This window comes from Megascapheus bottae, chromosome 2 (genome assembly GCF_031878675.1).
Source record: "Megascapheus bottae isolate mThoBot1 chromosome 2, mThoBot2.hap1, whole genome shotgun sequence".
In the NCBI taxonomy this organism is placed as follows: Eukaryota; Metazoa; Chordata; class Mammalia; order Rodentia; family Geomyidae; genus Megascapheus; species Megascapheus bottae.
In genome coordinates, this window is record NC_143510.1 from 31,749,230 (window position 1) to 31,767,841 (window position 18,612).

General features: G+C 38.7%; 1 protein-coding gene across 3 annotated transcripts; it reads right to left on the bottom strand.

Moving 5' to 3' along the window:
* Positions 1-579: 579 nt before the first annotated feature.
* Positions 580-18,461, bottom strand: Thoc7 (THO complex subunit 7). Of its 3 annotated transcripts, none has more exons than XM_090323503.1 (8): positions 18,410-18,461; positions 6,801-6,918; positions 5,564-5,691; positions 5,166-5,252; positions 3,110-3,167; positions 1,696-1,762; positions 1,544-1,613; positions 580-897 (listed from the first exon to the last, which is right to left on the bottom strand). In XM_090323503.1, the coding sequence occupies exons 1-8, from the start codon at positions 18,426-18,428 to the stop codon at positions 833-835; spliced, it is 612 nt and encodes a 203-aa protein (XP_090179629.1). In that variant the 5' UTR covers positions 18,429-18,461; the 3' UTR covers positions 580-832. The 3 variants fall into 3 exon arrangements, 2 of the variants coding, with proteins under 2 accessions (XP_090179629.1, XP_090179620.1); XM_090323494.1 differs by lacking the exon at positions 18,410-18,461 and adding an exon at positions 17,460-17,552; XR_016533486.1 differs by lacking the exons at positions 1,696-1,762; positions 18,410-18,461 and adding an exon at positions 17,460-17,905 and having other exon boundaries at positions 869-897.
* Between the last annotated feature and the right edge of the window lie 151 nt (positions 18,462-18,612).

Consider the following 18,612-nt stretch of genomic DNA (forward strand, 5'->3'; position numbering starts at 1 on the left):
CTTATTAAAGGTACAAAAATGTAAAATTATTAAGTTATGACTCATGCAACACATCATATATCTGACTTAACATCTGATCAGATTTCTGGATTTTAAGATTTTTAAGGAAAGAATCTAAGGATTATACAATATAATTCAACATTTAAGAAAATTATGATTGATTTAACATTAGTTTTTATGAATGATTAAAACCTTCATGCAAGACAATTTTAAGTTATTTCCCTCAAACAATTCTTCATTTTATTAGTATATTTTTCTACTGAAAATGAATCCTAAAAAAACGAAACAGTAAAATGAAAACATACAACAGAACACTGAATAATCACATTCCTTGATATAAATGCTAAACCAGTGTGGATGGATTTACCTCTTATGTCAGCAATCCTTAATATGGAACTTTCTTCCATGATGAACAGACACCATAAATACTGTTCACATAATATGTAAGGCTCATGAACTTAATTTTCTCACAAACACATTAGAAGTGCATCTTTTTCAGAAAGTCTTCTTGAACTTGTTTTTCTAAGCCCATCGATGTTACCTGTTAAAACTACCTAGAATATCCAATGAACACACACATCAGCTTGAAAGTGTTTTATTAAACATTTTGGAAATTGTTTCCTATTTTTAAAGAATAAAACATTTCAATAAAAAATGTACATTGCAGTTATTTTCTTCATGTGAACAAATCTGAATGAAATGTGCATCAATATTGAAAAATACAGTATTTTACTGCCAAAACTTAACCTATCTCAAAGAGCATAACAAATTCTGAACACACCAAGACCATGTAGCTGCTTTAATATCCTGGGGAATGGAGAAGATAGCCTGTCTAGGGCTTACGGCCTGTTTTGATGCCTGCTTCTGGGGCTTCTATCTCACAAAACTTTTCATCATCTGTAGTGGGAAAAGAAACATAAAACCTTATTTAATTTTGCCTAAACTTTATGTTTAGCACACATATGAAAGCATTTTTATTTTCTATTAGCCAACACATTCAGAGAGATGATAAAATGGTAGATTGTATCTGGCCTATATAACTCCATGGTTAAAAAATGTTGTTTTGATATTTTGTTAGCTGAATAAAAATTCAAGATCTCTGTGCTACCTTCACTAAAAATAAATCTATGTCTTTGTCTATTTCTAAAATCAATCAGAAAGCAGGAAACAGAGGAATTTCCAGTTGACTGCAGTCAATAAGAAGAACAATAAGAGTTTCTCCAAGCGCCTACTATCCACTATGTATCACATTCTTTCTATTAAGTGATTATTTATCATTTTCTGTCTAGATCCTAAACCATTACCTAAAGTCAGAAACCTAAAGTCAAGAAACCAGTAAAAATGTCCTACTCAACATCCTCAAATTTTCTTAAATTATTGGGTATGTAATTAAATTACATATTATATAATTGAGTCATCTGCATATATTTAGCCAGCACACCCACACCCACCCACACCCCCACCCCCCCACACACTCCCAGTAAACAACAAAAAAACCCCAAAACTCTTTATGAATATTCATTCTGACACAATTTCTACTTACTTTCCAATGTTTGTTGAAGTTCATGAATAGTGCTAAGAAGAACATAAAATTGCTTCCGTCTCAATTCCAGCTGTATTAAAAAAAATTCATGTAAGTTGATCTAAAAACACACATATACATTCAAAACAAAGTCTAATAAAAAATGCAAGTACCTTATCTTCAATGGTTTCTTTAATATGTGAAAGATGTTCTAATTCTTTTCCCAGAATCTCTAGTTCCCTGTTAAAAAAACAGCAAAAAAAAAACCCCAAAACAACAACAAAAAAAACTGATAAAAGTTTTCTGCTTGGGGAAGAAAATATCCAGTTAACACAAATGTAATAGTATTTTTTTTTTTCTGGCCAGTCCTGGGCTTGAGCTCAGGGCCTGAGCACTGTCCTTGGACTTTCTCAAGGTTAGAGCTCTACCACTTGAGCCTCAGCACCACTTCCAGCTTTTTTCTATGTATGTGGTACCAAGGAATCGAACCTGGGCCTTTGTGCATGCTAGGCAAGCACTTTAACCACTAGGCCAAACTCCCGGCCCCTGTAATAGTATTTTAATACTAAAATCAAATATGAAGTTATAACATTCCATTATAGTCATACTTTTAAAGATGATTTCTTCCTAATTCCTAAATATGCACTATTTTCATTAAAAGTACATTTTTAGGTAACAAACTTTAAGTAAAGGAAAACACAGACAACTGAACAGCCAAACTAAAAAGGTGACCTACTGTGTCATTCTGTTCTCAAGTTTTTCTTTTTGTAAAAGAAATGACAGTGCTTATGGACTGATTTTACCCCATCCCAATCTTCTATCCTTTTTCTTCTCCCCTATCTCCCACTCAGGATCACTGTTTCATGACAACACTTCTTAACATATACATTTATATCTCTTAATAATATATAGTATTAGTATACAATATTTGGAGAGAGGCTTCTAATTTGTATAAATGGTTACTTTTCTGAATGTATTTCAGAAATGATTAAAATTCATTACATGTCTTTTTTCCTCCACTGACCTTGTTTTGGGATCTGTGTTTTAGAAGTACATACCTAATCTTTCTTTTGTATTTCTAATTATTTTGGTAGGACTATTTTTTTTTTAACTCAGAGCTTCTACTTGCTGGAGGGATGCTCTATCATGAGCCACATCACCAGTCATTTTTACTTTAGTTATTTTTCAGATAGTCTCACATTTCTGTCCAGAATGGGCTTTAGATCATGATCCTCCTATCTATTCTTTCTACATGTTTGTTGGTTCAGATGAGATCTGGGTAATATTTTGCCCAGGCTTGCCTTGATCTATAATCTTGCAATCTTCACCTCATAAACCATTTGAATTGAGTCACTGCTACTTAATATTCTACTATATAAATAGAATATATTCCATTTATCCATTTTCCCACTGAGCCATCCTACATGCATGTATTCAACCTACATGCAGTAAAGTTGGAAGAAAAGGGTTTAACTAAGCAGTATTAGAATGTGTAATTTTGAAACTGTAGCTATTCCTTTTGATAGGCTTTACATATTTCTATTAAAATAAAAAACTTAGGCTAATTCTTAAGAGCTTTAATCTTACTTTAATGTCTCATGTCTATCTGGATGATGTTGAATCACTTTTGCCAAAGCATCATATTCTGAAAGACATAAAAATATTTACCAAATTAAGGATATATATTTTTAACCACCAAAGCATCCTATTTACTTTCCTAGGACATAAAAAAGACAATTTTTACTGGATCAAACTGTAACTTCAATGATATGTGCTCCACTTTTATTTTTTCATTGACACATTCCAGGCAGAACATAATAGGTCAGTATAGGCATAAATGATTCTTAAGATCCTGTCAGTCTACTTAATAAACTATGTGCCCACAAATTAATAATAATTACTGGTGGCTCACACCTGTAACCCTACTCAGGAGGTTGAGATCTGAGGATCATAGTTCCAAGCCAACCTGGTCACAAAAGCAATGAGACTCTTATCTCCAATTAATCATAGAAAAAGCCAGAAGGGGTGCTGTAGTTCAGGTGGTAAAGCCTTGAGCAAAAGAAGCTTAGGGACTGAACCCAGGGCCAAGAATGGCAAAAAATAAAAATAAAAGTAAATGATCAGTAAGGTAAATGCCTTACTGTTAATTTCAGATCTTAATCAACAGAACTTCTCATTTGTTTTAAAGGAAAATATTTTAGGAACTGTAAAATAATGTAAAAGTTCAGGACATTGCTTCTGTACCACTAAAACCTCCAAGATGAAGTCATGTGACTTCATTTAACCTATTTAAAGAAATGCTAAATGATAAAATCACTTAAAATCTTCCTAATATATAACAACACTGTTTATATAATTTAGAATTCATATTAGTATATAAGTTGATATGTCTTGCTATAATTTCACTGCATACACTTTAAACAGAATGAAGTTAATTTTTTAAAAAAAATTACTGGGCACTAGTGGTTCATGTCTGAAATCCTACCTACTCAGGAGGTTAAGATCTGAGGATCATGTTTCAAAGCCAGCCTCGGCAGGAAAATCTGTGAGACTATCAATTAGATACCAAAAAAATCCAGAAGGAGAGCTGTGGCTCAAGTGGTAGGATACAAGACTTGAGTAAAAAAGCTCAGGGACAGCCCAGGCCTTGAGTTCAAGCCCCAGGACTAACAAGAATTTTTTTTTTTAGTTAAAAAGAGAAAATAAAGCTTTATCTTAATTATCTCTTTAAAGTGTGAAGTTCAGTGTTTTGGACCTCAATGTATTAGTTCCTTAAGATTGATTTTATTTTCCATAGTTTTTTGCATTCACAAAATATGGTTGGTGTAAAACAAAATTGAAAATTGTAAGCTATAAAAACTCACAACGCATTGGTTCACGCCTGTAATCCTAGCTAGTTAGGAGGCTGATATCTGAGGATGGCAGTTCAGAGTCAGCCCAGGCACTAAAGTCCGTGAGGCTTTTATCTCCAATTAACCACTAGAAAACTGGAAGTGGCGCTGTGGCTCAAGGGATAGGGCAATAGCTTTGAGCTGAAGAGCCCAGGGACAGTGCCCAGGCCCAGAGTTCAAGCCCCATAACCAACAAAAAACAAAACAACAACAAAAAAAACCCTCACAACTACCAAATGATCAGTAATTTTTTCCATTTCCTTCTAGTTTTTCCTATGTATTATCACAGTTGTGACTATACATTGTTTCTTATATTTCCTTTTCCTTATTACCTTAAGGAAAACCAATGCTCTTATAATTAAAAATCTGTTTCATATTTAATAAAAAACTGCTTGAGTTTACATTCTTCAAAAAAGTATACCTAATCAATAAGTAAAACTCCAAATCTAGACAGTCATATAAATCATCTTTGCTCATTAACTGTAGCATCATGTAGACAAAAAGGGCTGAAGAGAATAAAAATTGAATACTAAGAAAAACTTAGATAATCAAAACAACTCAGCAAAAAATATATATATAGCATAGCCTTCCTTCTCTTTATTTTAAAGAAGATAGTGTAAGAATTAGATATGGCTCCTAATTCTTTTTTATAAATTAAATTAATGCTGGCTGCAGATCTGGCTTCACAGCATTAAAGGCTGCATGAGAATAGTAATAACGCATCTGCACACTAACCACCTCAGAATCCTTACCTTGGCGATTTTTCCGTATTCGTTTTGCTTGAAGAATCTGCTTTTTGCACTCAGCAATTTTTTCATGTGCTCCAGTAATGCTACTTTCTATGAAAACAAAAAAAACTGCTTTTAGACAGTTATAATATCATACATAATATCCATTCATTTTCAATTTTAAAATGTGTTTCTAATTTAATGTTTCATAGCTAACAAAATAGACTTTGGTGTTTAAAAATAGCTATAACCCAAAGTACTGTATATATATATATATTATATATATATATTTTGTAGCTAATACTGTATTCTTTCAATTAACACTGTAATTTCTATTATTCTTTTGTCACTAGCCAAAGAAAATTGTTAGCATTTTTTTCCTTTAGACTATTAAAATTATAGACACTAAATACTTTCTTTACCTATTTCTCTGTAAATTTTTTCATAATTTTCCATTTCTCTGAGATTCATATCATATACCAACAGAGTTTTACCCATTGAAAATTCACATTGAGACAGGGTGCTAAGCATACGCTGGTACTGGCTGTATCTAATGAAAGAAAGACAAGACATTAGTTAGTGGGTTGCTAAGGTTGAACTACTATAATGCAATCAAAGATTTGCTAACTAAATTTTATCAAATCTTAAGATAATTATTTGTTTTGTTTAAAAAAACTTAGACTATCTGTTGCTCTGTTTTCTTTATCTAAACATAGTGCAATCAACTTTATAAACTGCATTAGTTACAAATGCAAGGTGAGACCATTGTTCTTTTTTTTTTTTTTTGTGGGTGGTCATGGGGCTTGAACTTGGCCTAGGTACTGTCCCTGAGCTCTTCAGCTCAAGGCTACCACCCTACCCCTCATTCTGGGCATTGTCTCTGAACTCTTCACCTCAAGGCTACCGCCCTACCCTCCAGCCAAGCCTCATTTCCCTTTTCTAGAGGTTAATTGGAGATACGAGTCTCAGGCCCTTTTGTGCCTGGGCTGGCTTTGAACTTTGATCCTCAGATCTCAGCCTCCTGAGTAGCTAGGATTACAGGTGTGAGCCACTGTGCCCAGCTATTGTTCTTATAAATATAGTTTAAGCAATTATTTGAATTGTTAAAATCACTTAAAAATCCTTTGATTACAAGGGTTACTGAACTTAATTTTGTCTTCACAAGTATTTCACATTATATAAGACAGTTGTTTATGTGAAGTCACATAAGGAAGTGAAGTCACATAAGGAAAAAATTTTGTGAAAATTCCCTATCTGAAAATTAGCTAAAGCAAGCAAGCAAGCAAACAAGCAAACAACAACAAAAATGGACTGAGGCTCTGGCTCAAGTGGTAGAGTACCTTCCTAGTAGATACTGAGTTCAAACTCAAGTACCACCTCCTCAAATAGTCACATACACATTAATCTGGTGTAGTGGCACATGCTTGTAATCCCAGCACTCTAAAGGCTGAGGAAGTCTAGGTAGCTGAGCTCCAGGGCAGCATGGTCTACACAGCAAGATCCCAACCCCCTTCCTACAGCAAAACAAAATAATAAAATCTTTTGGTTTATCAAAAGGTAGTTCCATTGGCCATTTATATATTGAAATACTAACAAGATTATATGATTAGTAAAATCTTATCAGGATACTGGTATAGAAACAGCAATGAAATGAAATACCCTTCTTCTTGGGATCCAGAGTTGCACCATTTAATAAAACTTTTCACTAGCAAATTAATTCTCCGATCATCACCAGCACCATCTCCATCAATTAAGAGTCGCTTCCGTATGATTTCATCTGAGGAAAGAAGGACAATGTGGGTTTAAACGACCATCTGGCCTTTGGGAACTTCCCAAAACAAGTCAACAGTATCATTCATCACTTGCCCATTCAAAAGAAAGTAACTGACATGTACTTGTTCTTAATGACACTGAAATGTACACATAAAATGGCTAGTTAAACTAGTAAATAAGATGGGCATTGGTGGCTCATGCCTGTAATCCTTGCTATTCAGGAGGCTGACATCTGAGGACTTAAAACCTTTCAAAGCTAACGGAGGCAGAAAAATCCATGCGACGTTTATCCCCAGTAAACTACTTATAAAAAGCCAAAAGTGGCCCTCTGGTTCAAGTGGTAGAATGCTAGCCTAGAGCACAAAGAGGCTCAGGAACAATGTCCAGGCCCTGAGTTCAAGCCCCAGGATCAGCAAAAACAAACCCCATAAATTTTTGTTTTGTATTCTTTATCATGCATACACACACACACACACACACACACACACTTTAAAGAGGAAATGATTGTCTGCCATGGTCATGCAATGTTCTTGTATCTGATTATAGGTAAAAAAAAACCAAACAAACAAAAAACCCCAAAAAACAAAAAACAAAAACGCTTGCTCTTGGAGTTGGTAGTCTATTGGGTCGAGAGGAAATAAATTTCAGGTACAACCAAGAAATAAAGCTGGTAATTCTTAGAAAGTCTTTTTTGAAAACAATCTGTCCAGATTGATGGAGGTCAGTAACATGTCTGGCTAGAAAGAAATACTAGCAAAAAGAAATAGAGAAATTAGTATTTCAAACATGAAATGGTAGACTAGGAAAAGAGTAAGAGATAGATCAAAAAGAAGAAGAAATAGATGTGTTAGGTGAAAGTATAGTCATTATATTTTGAATCATTTCTTCCTCCACAAGGATTTTTTTTTTAAAGGAACAGAACAGGCAGTTGTACTCAAACTGAAATGTTAAATGAATGGTAACCCCTGTGAACTTAAAGATAATAAAAACAAAAACAAAAAAAACCAGTGTAGAACAGGATTATCATGATTATCAACACAAGCAAGTCTCAACTAGCATGTCTGGCAATCCTGTTGTTTTTTTGTTTTGTTATGCCAGTACTGCAACTTGAACTCAAGATATCTTGCTCACTGTTTTGTTCATGGCTGCTGCTTTACTACCTGAGCCAAGTCTCTAGTTTCAGCTTCCGGCTGGTTAATTGGAGACAATTGTTTGGAGAGATTATGTGCCTTCTATCTCAGTCCTTAGAATTCAGCCTCCTGAATGCCTTACAGGAATGAGCCACCAGCACCTGCCCTCACCTAGATTTCTTTAAATAATGATCATAACAAAGAAAGGTAAATAAACCAGCATTTTTCATCTATCAGACTGACAAAGACCTAACCCTGATAATTAAATCATCCACAAGGGTATTGGGAAACTATGTTTACATAATCTGTGAACATTTTTTATGGCCATGGGCATAATAGACAAAATTAAAAATGCACACTTTTCTGACCCCATAATTCCAAGTCTAGGAATTTCTTTTCTTGCTATACGTGCATCCATGCACAAAAGCACATAATATTCTTAATGGTATTGTTTGTAATACAAAGAATAAAACCTAATCATTAAGAGACTAGTTGTTAAGCTGGGCACCAGTGACTCACACCTATAATCATAGCTACTGAGGAGGCTGAGATTTGTGGATCAAGGTACAAAGCCAGCCAGGGCAGGACATACTCCAATAAACTACTCAGAAACAGCAGGAAGTGCTGCTGTGGCTCAGTGGTAGAGTGCTAGCCTTGAGCCAAAGGAGCTCATGGACACACCCATGCCTAGAGTTTAAGCCCTAAGGACTAGCAAACAAAAGGGAGGTGGGTGAGAGGGACGGTTTCATTTTTGAACCATACACTGTATTTTAGGACAAATTTTTAAGGTGTAAATAACTTTAGGAGTCCCTGGATCACAGCAGTCTTTAAACAATAGCGCCTGTGTGTAGGCGGACAGTTTTGAGCATAGTAGAGTGGAGATAAACTGTGGAAGGTAGGTGGTTCCAATATTACAATATAATCTGTGATAACACCACACAAATACTTTTAGAATAGGATATGATTGCCAGTCATTGTTTTGAAAGACTTCTCAAGCTAGATTCTTCATTTGTTCTAATTTTACATTAAAAAAACCCAACAACCTAGTGTTTTCAGTTTTTAACTACCAACAATATTATAAGAACCTGAAGATAAATAAAACTCAGTGTTTGAAGAGATCTAAATGTGAGAATATGTGTGCATATATATACGTTAGAAATGGTTCTAGACAGGCGTGGTGGCTCATGCCTGTAATCCTAGCTACTGAGGAGGCTGAGATCTGAGGATCAAGGTTTAAAGCCAGCCAGTGAGCCAGAGCATACACTAAAGAATGAGATGCTTATCTCCAATTAAACACTAGAAAACTGGAAGTGGGGCTGTGGCTTGAGGGTAGAGGGGTAGCCTTGAGCTGAAATGTTCAGAGACAATGCCCAGACCCAGGGGCAGGGTAGTAGCCTTGAGCTGAAGAGTTCAGGGACAATGCCCAGGCTGAGTTCAAGCCCCATGACCCACAAAAAATAAAAAATAAATGCTTCTATTTCTTAAACATAAACAAATTTAAAAATATCCACTAGGTGAGGCAATCTGCTAGTGGTAAGGCTGTTCCATAATTCCTTTGCTCTTATTTCTTCTCAAGTTGCCTCAAAGATCCCATCTTTGTCCCAGATGCCTGGACTTCATATTTTATTACAGATTGGAGATTTCCAACATGTGTACATTCAGAAGCAGGTAAATAGTATCTGAAGGGATCAGGTTCAGTGCCTTGATGGGGACATTCTCGTTACATGCAAATTTTCAAGTCTGGAAATGACAATATTTAAAACACACATTGTTTTCATTGTTGTTGTATATTTAAAGATTTGGGTACCTTTATATATGGGGTACTATTCCAATTAGAAAAGATTATGAAAATATTTAGACACTGTACAAGCCAACTAAACCAACCAACCAGTCCGATTTCTGATTTCTCTGTTAGGGAGAAAGCCATGGACAGGACTGTTTCATTCATTCTGTTTCCTACTTACCATCTCATACTATGCCTTACATATTCACACCTCACACTTGCTGCCACGCTAATACTTACCATTAAGCCACAACTGTAACCCTGTTTCTTACTGGACACTTGAGATAGTGTGTCTTATTTCCTATCTGGGCACGTGCCTGGATGAGCTCTAGCTAATTAAGATTTCTTATAGTCTCCTGTATAACAGATTTATGCCATTGGGCCTAGCATTCAGTTTAGAATAGGTCTTGAGAACTTCTCTTTTCAAGATAACCTTGAACAGAGATCTCCAAATCTCAGCCTCCCAAGTTTTTAGCAATACAGGCATGAGCCACTAGCACTGGGTTCAGTATTTCCAAATTTGAGTTGAAGTGCCTGTATAGAACCATCAGCTTTCTAAAGAACCCTGTCTCAATACAACATTCAGAAGGGCAAGCAGGCAATTGTATTTTTCATTCTCACAGTAGCAATCTGTCTACTTGTACAAAAGATAGGAATATCTTATCAATGAGCAGATGCATCCAAAGGAATAAGAATAAAATCTGAGAATATGAGATAAAGAACTGAACCTGTCTGTTCTCACTGGAGAAATTTCAAACACAGACACGAAAACACATATTCAAAGAAAGCTGCAGGAATGAGTGACATGCATGCATTAGAGAGTAGGACAAAAGCTCCCTTTGGTTTAAGGGCAATTTGGATTTTTAAGTTACCAATTTAAAAACAGACGAGAACATTTCTATCTAAATTCCAAGTGATATAGCTTTTGACTCAGAAATTCCAGATACACTTGCACTTAAGAAACAAGACAGCAGGTTAAATATATGAGAATGTAATAATTTTGAAAAAAAGTCTCAAATATTGGATGCTTGGTGGCTAATTGTGTGTAATCCTAAACTACTTAAGAGATTGAGATCTGAGGATCAAAGTTCAAAGCCAGACTTGGGAAATGAGTCTGTAAGATTATCGACAACTATCTAGCCAAATGCTGAACTGGAGATGTGGTTCAAGTGGTAGAGCACCATCTGTGCACACAAAAGCCAAGTGAGACCATGAGATCCTGAATTCAATCCCTAATACCAGCACTTATGCACAAGCACACACACGCGCTCGTGCGCACACACACACACACACCACAAAACCCACAAATGTCCATCAATAGGGAAACAAATTAAGAAAATTTGTGTATAACACATGATGGAGTACTATGAAGCTATAAGAAAAAATCAAAATGAAGTACTGTGATAATGCAAGAAAACACTGTAAGGTCCACAAGAACAGTTTATACAGTATGCTTCTGTTCAAACAGAAATGAAAGGAAGTAAGTATATTTACACATGCTTACATTTGTATGGATACCCTAGAAGGATAAACACAAACTAATAAAAGAGGGTTGCCAAGAGATGAGCTAGTACAAGACTAGATGGGGGATAGGCTGCAAGATTGGATTTTTTTTTATGTTCTATGATTTAAAAATACATATATGTCTTTATTGTTATTGTAAAGGTGATAGAGGGGTTACAGTTACATAAGTCATATTGTTCTATGACTTTTAAACCAGAAGAGTACCCAAAATTTGCTAGCTGTGGTGCTGTGGTTACCTATAAAAGATAGAATGCAGATGGCCTCTCTCTTTCCTTACCCTAGGAAGGAAGGAAGCCTTGAGATGGAGCAGAAGTTGGGGAATGGAGCTGAATCTGAGAACAATAGTATACCAAGGAAGACAGAAAGGGAGCCCCAGCGATAGGTGGAGGTAAAACTCAGGGACTTTTCTGCCCAGGCTGGCAGATCTTCAGATCTGTTTCCTGAGTAACTAAAATTACAGGTGTGGCCCACTTACGTTAGGCTTAGTTTCAAGTAATTATTCAATCATTACCAATGAACGATATTTTTAGGAAACAAAACAAAACAAAAACCTCAGGGGTCAGATTGCAGGGACCCATGCTACTAAATGCAGGATCTGTTCATAGCAACTCAGAGCAGTTAAGATTCATGGGCAGAACCTAGAAGAAACATGCAGAAGACAATGTACAAAATGATGTAACTGAGAAAAGCCCAGAAACAAGAGGCTGATTAAGAGGCTGCTTTCAGAGCACACGCAGCTAGGAGCTAACATGATCTAAACTTAAAGAAGAGGACTGAAGGCAGTTTAGGACTGAACAGAATAGGAGTGTGCTAAGCTCAGTTCTGGCAGCTGGGGGGAGTCCCCATCCAGGCTTCTCATGCCATCCTCTCACTTCAGCCCGCTCCCTAGGAAGTATAAGCTCACCAACTTATGGCTACCCTCCTGGGTCAAAAATAAACTGGAGCTATTGTTTGGTTAGTTCACCCAGTGTTTGCTTTGTGTGTGTACACATATGCACTTAAGATACAGATGTGATGTCATTTGTAAAATGTGAATAAAATGATCTATGTCACAGGACTGCAGTGAAATTTCATAGAAATAAAAATATATGAAAAAGCCTAACGGTGCTGGGCACAACGGCTCATGCCCGTAATCCTAGCTATTCAGGAGGCTGAGATTGGAGGATTGCAGTTCAAAGCCAGCTGGGGCACTAAAGAACAAGAGACACTCTTATCTCCAATTAACCACTAGAAAACAGGAAGTGGTGCTGTGGCTCAAGGGGTAGGGCGGTAGCCTTGAGGTGAAGAGTTCAGAGACAACACCCAGGAAGAGGGGTAGATTGGTAGCCTTGGACTGAAGAGCTCAGGGACAATGCCCAGGCCGAGTTCAAGCCTCATGACCCACAAAAAAAAGAAAAGAAAAGAAAAGAAAAAAAGCACAATGGCTGCCCATCATAGTGGCATAATGTATTAGGCTCAATTTTATGTTAAATTTATTCCATAATTTGTAGCGTCCTAAAAGCAAGAAAGAGCAAAGTCTAAGAGCAAAGTCTATGTGGCACATAAAGCCACATAGTATGTACACACTACACTTATGTACACTAAATTTTGTCCAGTTATAATTCCTCACGTTGCTTGTGGTTCAAATTTACTTGAACTTGTAGCTTAAACTTTGTGGAGTTGCTGTCTACAAGTCTCTGTGGACAAGAATTACTTAAATAATATCTGCAAGCGCAGAAGATAGCTCTGTCAGCAACAAAATAAAACCAGGAACAAGAACAGGTTCCCAGTTTGACAACAGCATTTATTCTTTTAGAGTTCCTAACATATAGCATAAGCATTATTATTTTTAATGACAAACAGAAATTAACTGCATACAGAACACACCTAAAACCTGTTTGTTTACTATTTACTAGTACCACTGACTTCATAAATTACCATGCTTGAAGCCCTCTGTAAGCAATTTGATTGCTTGTATAAATAATTTTGGCAGGACTTGGTCCATTTTGTAAAAATAATAAAGATGGCTTAAAAACTACTTTATTGATATCAAATTAAGAGTAGTGTGTAAAAACAGTGTCTAGATTCTTGTTAGATTTATCATCGGCCTGCCATCACTCATAGGTTATTAAGATGAAAGGAATATAGCTCATTTGCTAGATTACTTATGGCAAAATAATTCTCAGCCCCTCCTTTTCAGGAATTTAAAATAATTAAGATAATTTTTGTGTGTGTGCCAGTACTGGGGCTTGACCTCAGGGCCAACAGTAATTTGAGATTTTTCAAGACATATTAGGAATACACAGTAAAGCCAGGTGCTCCTGGCTCATGCCTGTAATCCTAGCCACTCAGGAGGCTGAGATCTGAGGATCGGGGTTCGAAGCCAGCTAGGGCAGGAAAAGCCATGAGGCTCTTAACTCCAACTAACCACCTGATAATCTGAAGTGGAGCTGTGGCTCAAAATGGTAGAGTGTTAGCCTTGATCAAGAAAGCTCAGGACAGTGCCCAACCCAGTGCCCAATCCGTGTTCAAACCCCATGACTAATTATAAACACACATGTGGACACACACACACACACAACTAAAGGTGGATGAGAAATATAAGTAAAATGGTTTGATTTCTTTATGCAAGCATAGATCTCCTCTGCAATCTAAATAAATTGCTGGTACCAAAGTAAATTGCTTAAGTTAAAACTAAATTTAAAAATAAAAAGCATAAACAGCGTTGGAGTTTTTTTCTCTGTGTAAATATTTAGAAAATGGTACAAGTAAAGGACAAACCTCAGTCTTTCTTTGAAAAACTATTTGTCTTGACTAAAGAAATATTAGTTGTGGGACTGCAGCAATGATCACTTTGCTGAGCCACAAGGAAACAAGCTGGATGAACCTAGCCTAGTGAAAAACTTCTCTAACAAACTGGATGAACAGGTGAAATAGGAATAACTGCAACACAAGCATGCTCATCAGGTTTACACATCTCACTTGGTGAGCACACACCCCACTTTTTTCTACTCACACTGAAAAATGGCCTGGTGTGAAAGTGGACACTCGACTTTAACATACTTCCCAGATATTATCACAATTATCCCTGAAATGTCATCATGGAATGTGCTTCTATACTCATAGGAAAACATGCACTATCAGAATAGTTCTGTTATTATGCTATAGCTTTTAGGCATGTGAAATATGATTTCAAATTGTAACATGCATATATCTGTAAATTACACTTTTGTAATTAAAGGAAAAGCTACTATCAAAACCAACAGGCTCTACAAAGAGGAATGAAAATGCACATCTCCTTCCCCCTCCTCATCTCCCATGGGTTGCTCTGGCAGATCAATGTTCTCTGCATCACAAAAAGTGCTCTTAAAATTATTTTTATCGGATTACTAATACCATTTAACACCTTTTAAGTTAACAGCTACAAAATACAAACTGTAAACATAGTTTAAATTAAGTGACATATAAACTCTTTTTCAGTTAGCCAAAAATGGTAGGTTGGCATCAGACGAAGGATAAAGAATGGTTTTATCGTTGGGCACTAGTGGCTCACACCTGTAATCCTAGCTACTTCAGGAGGCTGAAATCTGAGGATCATAGTTGAAAGCCAGCATAGGCATGGAAGTCTCTGAGACTCTTATCTCTAATTAACCACCAGAAAACAGACAGTGGTGCTGTGGCTCAAGTGGTAGAGCACGAGCCTTGAGTTGACAGAGACAGTGCCCAGGCCCAGATTTCAAGCCCCAAAACTGACCAAAAAAAAAGAATGTTTTTTGACTAACTAGCTGTGTGACTAAGGCACCAAATTCTCAGGAACTCCATTTTCTTTCATGTACAAAATGTAAGGGTTGGAAGGTACAGTATAGTATCTATCAGTGGCAGTGTAGTGCTTTCCCTCCTTCTGCTCATGCAGAAATAAAGGACTTCTGGATATGCAGAGGCATATGTAAGGATTATGTGAGGAGGGTAGTGATCAGGTACATGAAATCTGTGAGAGTTCATTAGCCCTCATCTAAGCTGCAAGGACAAATGCTGGTCCTCCCTCAAGAGATTTTCAAGAGGATGAATATCAAAGACAACCACTTATCACAGCTGATTCCACTGCCAACAAGAATCCAAGCCCATTTCTCTTATGTCAAACAGTCTGCATTGGGCTCCTAGCTTCCAGTCTTGGCTTCCTACAATCCACTCTCTATACAGCAGCTAACAATGACCTAAAAGATGAATTGGATCACTCGCTCTCATCCTAAAATCCTCCAATGGGTGCCAAGTGCCCAAAGAAAACCCAAACTCATTTTCATAGCTCACGAGGCTCTGCATGAGCTCCCATTTACTTTGTCCTCCTGGCTTACCTAGATGCTACCCCAATGGCATTTCTTAACCTTCCCCAAAGAGAGAGAGCTTGTTTCATGAACTCAGGCTTTTCACTACTCTTTTTTCATCTGGAGTACTTTCTTGAAGGGCTTTTTATGTAGTTGAAGCTTTCACATAGGTCTTACTTTAACTGGAGCTTTTCAGTTTATAGCTGATGGTGCTATTTTCTCCTAATTTTTAGCAGCCTTCCTCCACTACTGTCAAGTGTACTCTCAAAACTCAATTATGTTCTTTCCGACAGACAAACTGCCTTACTTTACTGAACAGTATTGCTTCTATCCCTCAGTCTTAGATCAGAGTTCTATCTCTTGTCTAATTCCCTGCTATGAACATCACCTCCCATGCTGTAGAAGGTGTACAATAAGTATTTACTGATCACATACAATACTCATTTCAGCTCAACTGTTTGGATTCTGTATTCAGAAGACAGAGAAGGGCAATCTCCATAGGCTTAAAGTTAGAGAAGGCACATGTCTCATCACAGCAAAGTAGAAGAACAGACAAAAATCTCCTCCTTTGGAGTTCTCTACCTCAATAAAAAGGCACACGAATCAAATTAGAAGCCTGGCATCATAATGGACACTCTGTTCCCTTATATCCACTCAGTCAGTCACATCCTGGTGTGGTACCTGCCCGTTTACTTCTCTGCATTTTGTCTTGGTGGAATTTCAACTTGGCCTGTGCTCCTCTTCACTCATTAGGACTACTGAAGCAGTAGCTGCTACACAAGATGCACAATAGTGAGGAATAACAACCCTGGAGACAGGTGGCCTGGTTTAAACTAGGAGTAATTTGCTACTCATATGATATTACACAAGTTACTTTTTCTCTTTGCATAGCAGTTGCCCAGCCTGAATGACACCTTTGGGTATGAGACTCTTTAGTTTAAGCTCCAACAAAGGGGAAGAAAGAAAAAAAAAAAAGCAAATCTGAGTATTCTATAGCAATGTTTAAAACATTTAAGGGTTTTCCACTACTCTTTAAAAGCTATAGCTCATAACTTTCTAATTACTAGTCAATAGTGGTCATTTTTTGGTTCTTCCAACATTTTGGAACTCGCACATGTGATTCCTCACCTATGCAAACTATATACATTTGTCCTTCAAAAGTATGAGTAACAAGTTTCAGTTAGGTAGAGGTGGCTCATGCCTATAATTCTGCTATTCAGAAAGCTCATACTACTTTGGAGGCTCATAGTTCAAAGCAGGAAAGTTTGAGAGAGTCCATCTCCAATTAACCAGCAAAATGTCAGGCTGGAGTGGGCCTCAAGTAGTAGAACATCAGTAGTGAGATGAGCTAGGCAGAGGCCCCTGAGTTCAAGCCTCAGCACTAGGGAGGGGAAAAAAAAAAAAAAAGGCCAAACTTTTTTATCCCTCCCTAAAGCGTTCTAGTTACCCGCAATGTTATATATTCTTACAGTTCCCTATTTCGTACTTCTTCCATTTGCAATCCTTAAAATTAGTAATTCAGCTGGGTGCTGGTGGCTCGGTCCTGTAATCCTATCTACTCAGGAGGCTGAGATCTGAAGATCACGGTTTGAAGCCAGCTTGGGAAGAAAGAACACTCTGAGACTCTAATCTCCAAATGAACAACTCAAAAACCAAAAGTGGAGCTGTGTCTCAAAGTGGTAGAGCACTAACCTTGTGCAAAAAAAAAAAAAAAAAAAGTTCAGGGATATCGCCCAGGCCTTGAGTTCAAGCCCCCAAAGAAGAAAAACAAAACCCTCAAACTAGTAATTCAATGTATGGCTCTCACCAGAATGCAACCTTAAAGGGAGGGCTCTGGACTGTGTAAACCCCAAGTGGGATAAATATGTCCTGAAAAACAATGCATAAAACTGAAATAAAGCAGAGTTGAATTTCTCCATTAAGTTCCGGGGCCCTTAATTCTCTCCAACCTCCGCTACTTATCGAAGGCCTTGTCACCATTCACCCTAAATCTCCGGCTGCTGAATCCACATTAATCCCCCGTGGGTCCCCTACTCCTCAGAAATCAGTCTCTCTGCATGGATTTCACACTCTCCTCAAATACATTTTTTTTCCCCTAGACCCAGACGTCAAAGGACCTCCTTCCTCCTCAGTTCCCCGCTATGCCTGTCCACCCTTTCCGAACATTCTGTCCCCCGCTTTCTGCACTGTTCCCTAAAATCATCCCCCTACCCATTCATTCCAGGGGACAAGTCATCTTCCCACTCTCATGGTGGCCTTCCCTCTGGAGCCCCCCACCCTCATCTATCCCACCCAGATGCCAGCCCCCGGTCCCCTCCGCCCCCCCCCGTGTCACCCCGGGACCTCCGCCGCACACCCCCTCCAGCCCCGCCGCGCACTCCGCCCTCCCAGGCCTCCACAGGCCCCGGGACCCGGCCCCCCAATCTCCTCCACGCCCCGGTCAAGTGCACCGCTGGAGGCGGGTCACACCCCTCCACACCCCGCCCGGGCCCCCGACGCCCCCCCAACGCCGGGACCTCCGCGTGCGCCCGCAGACCGCGCCCCCCCACCCCTCCCACCCCGATCCTCCTAGAGCCCTGCGCCGCCCCCGGGAATGCCGGCCCTCCGGGGTTCAGGGCGGGGGGCTCCGAGGAGGGGCGTCGGGCCGGCGGGGGAGACGCCCGGGAAGCCGAGGAGGGAGCGGCCGAGCGGCTGCCGAGTCCCCTCGTCCGCCCGGAGCGCGGAGCAGGATGCACGGAGCCGGGAAGCGGGCCTCACCGTCCGTCACGGCTCCCATGGCGTGCGCGGCGGCGGCGGCGGCGGCGGCGGCGCAGGCTGAGGCGGCGGTTGGCGGCGGCGGAGGTCAAACTCCCACAATGCAGCCGGGTAAACAGCCATGGAGGAGGAGGCGGCGGCGCCCGCGGCCGCCCGCTCCGACGCCTGAGTCGCGCCGCCGCCGCCGCCGCCGCGGGATCCGCGCT

Coding starts and splice junctions, on each gene's coding strand:
- Thoc7 (XM_090323503.1), bottom strand. Junction 5,253..5,563: donor AAAAATTTACAGAGAAATAG/GTAAAGAAAGTA, acceptor TTGTTTTCATAG/AAAGTAGCATTACTGGAGCA. Junction 1,614..1,695: donor AAGAAACCATTGAAGATAAG/GTACTTGCATTT, acceptor TTTTTAATACAG/CTGGAATTGAGACGGAAGCA.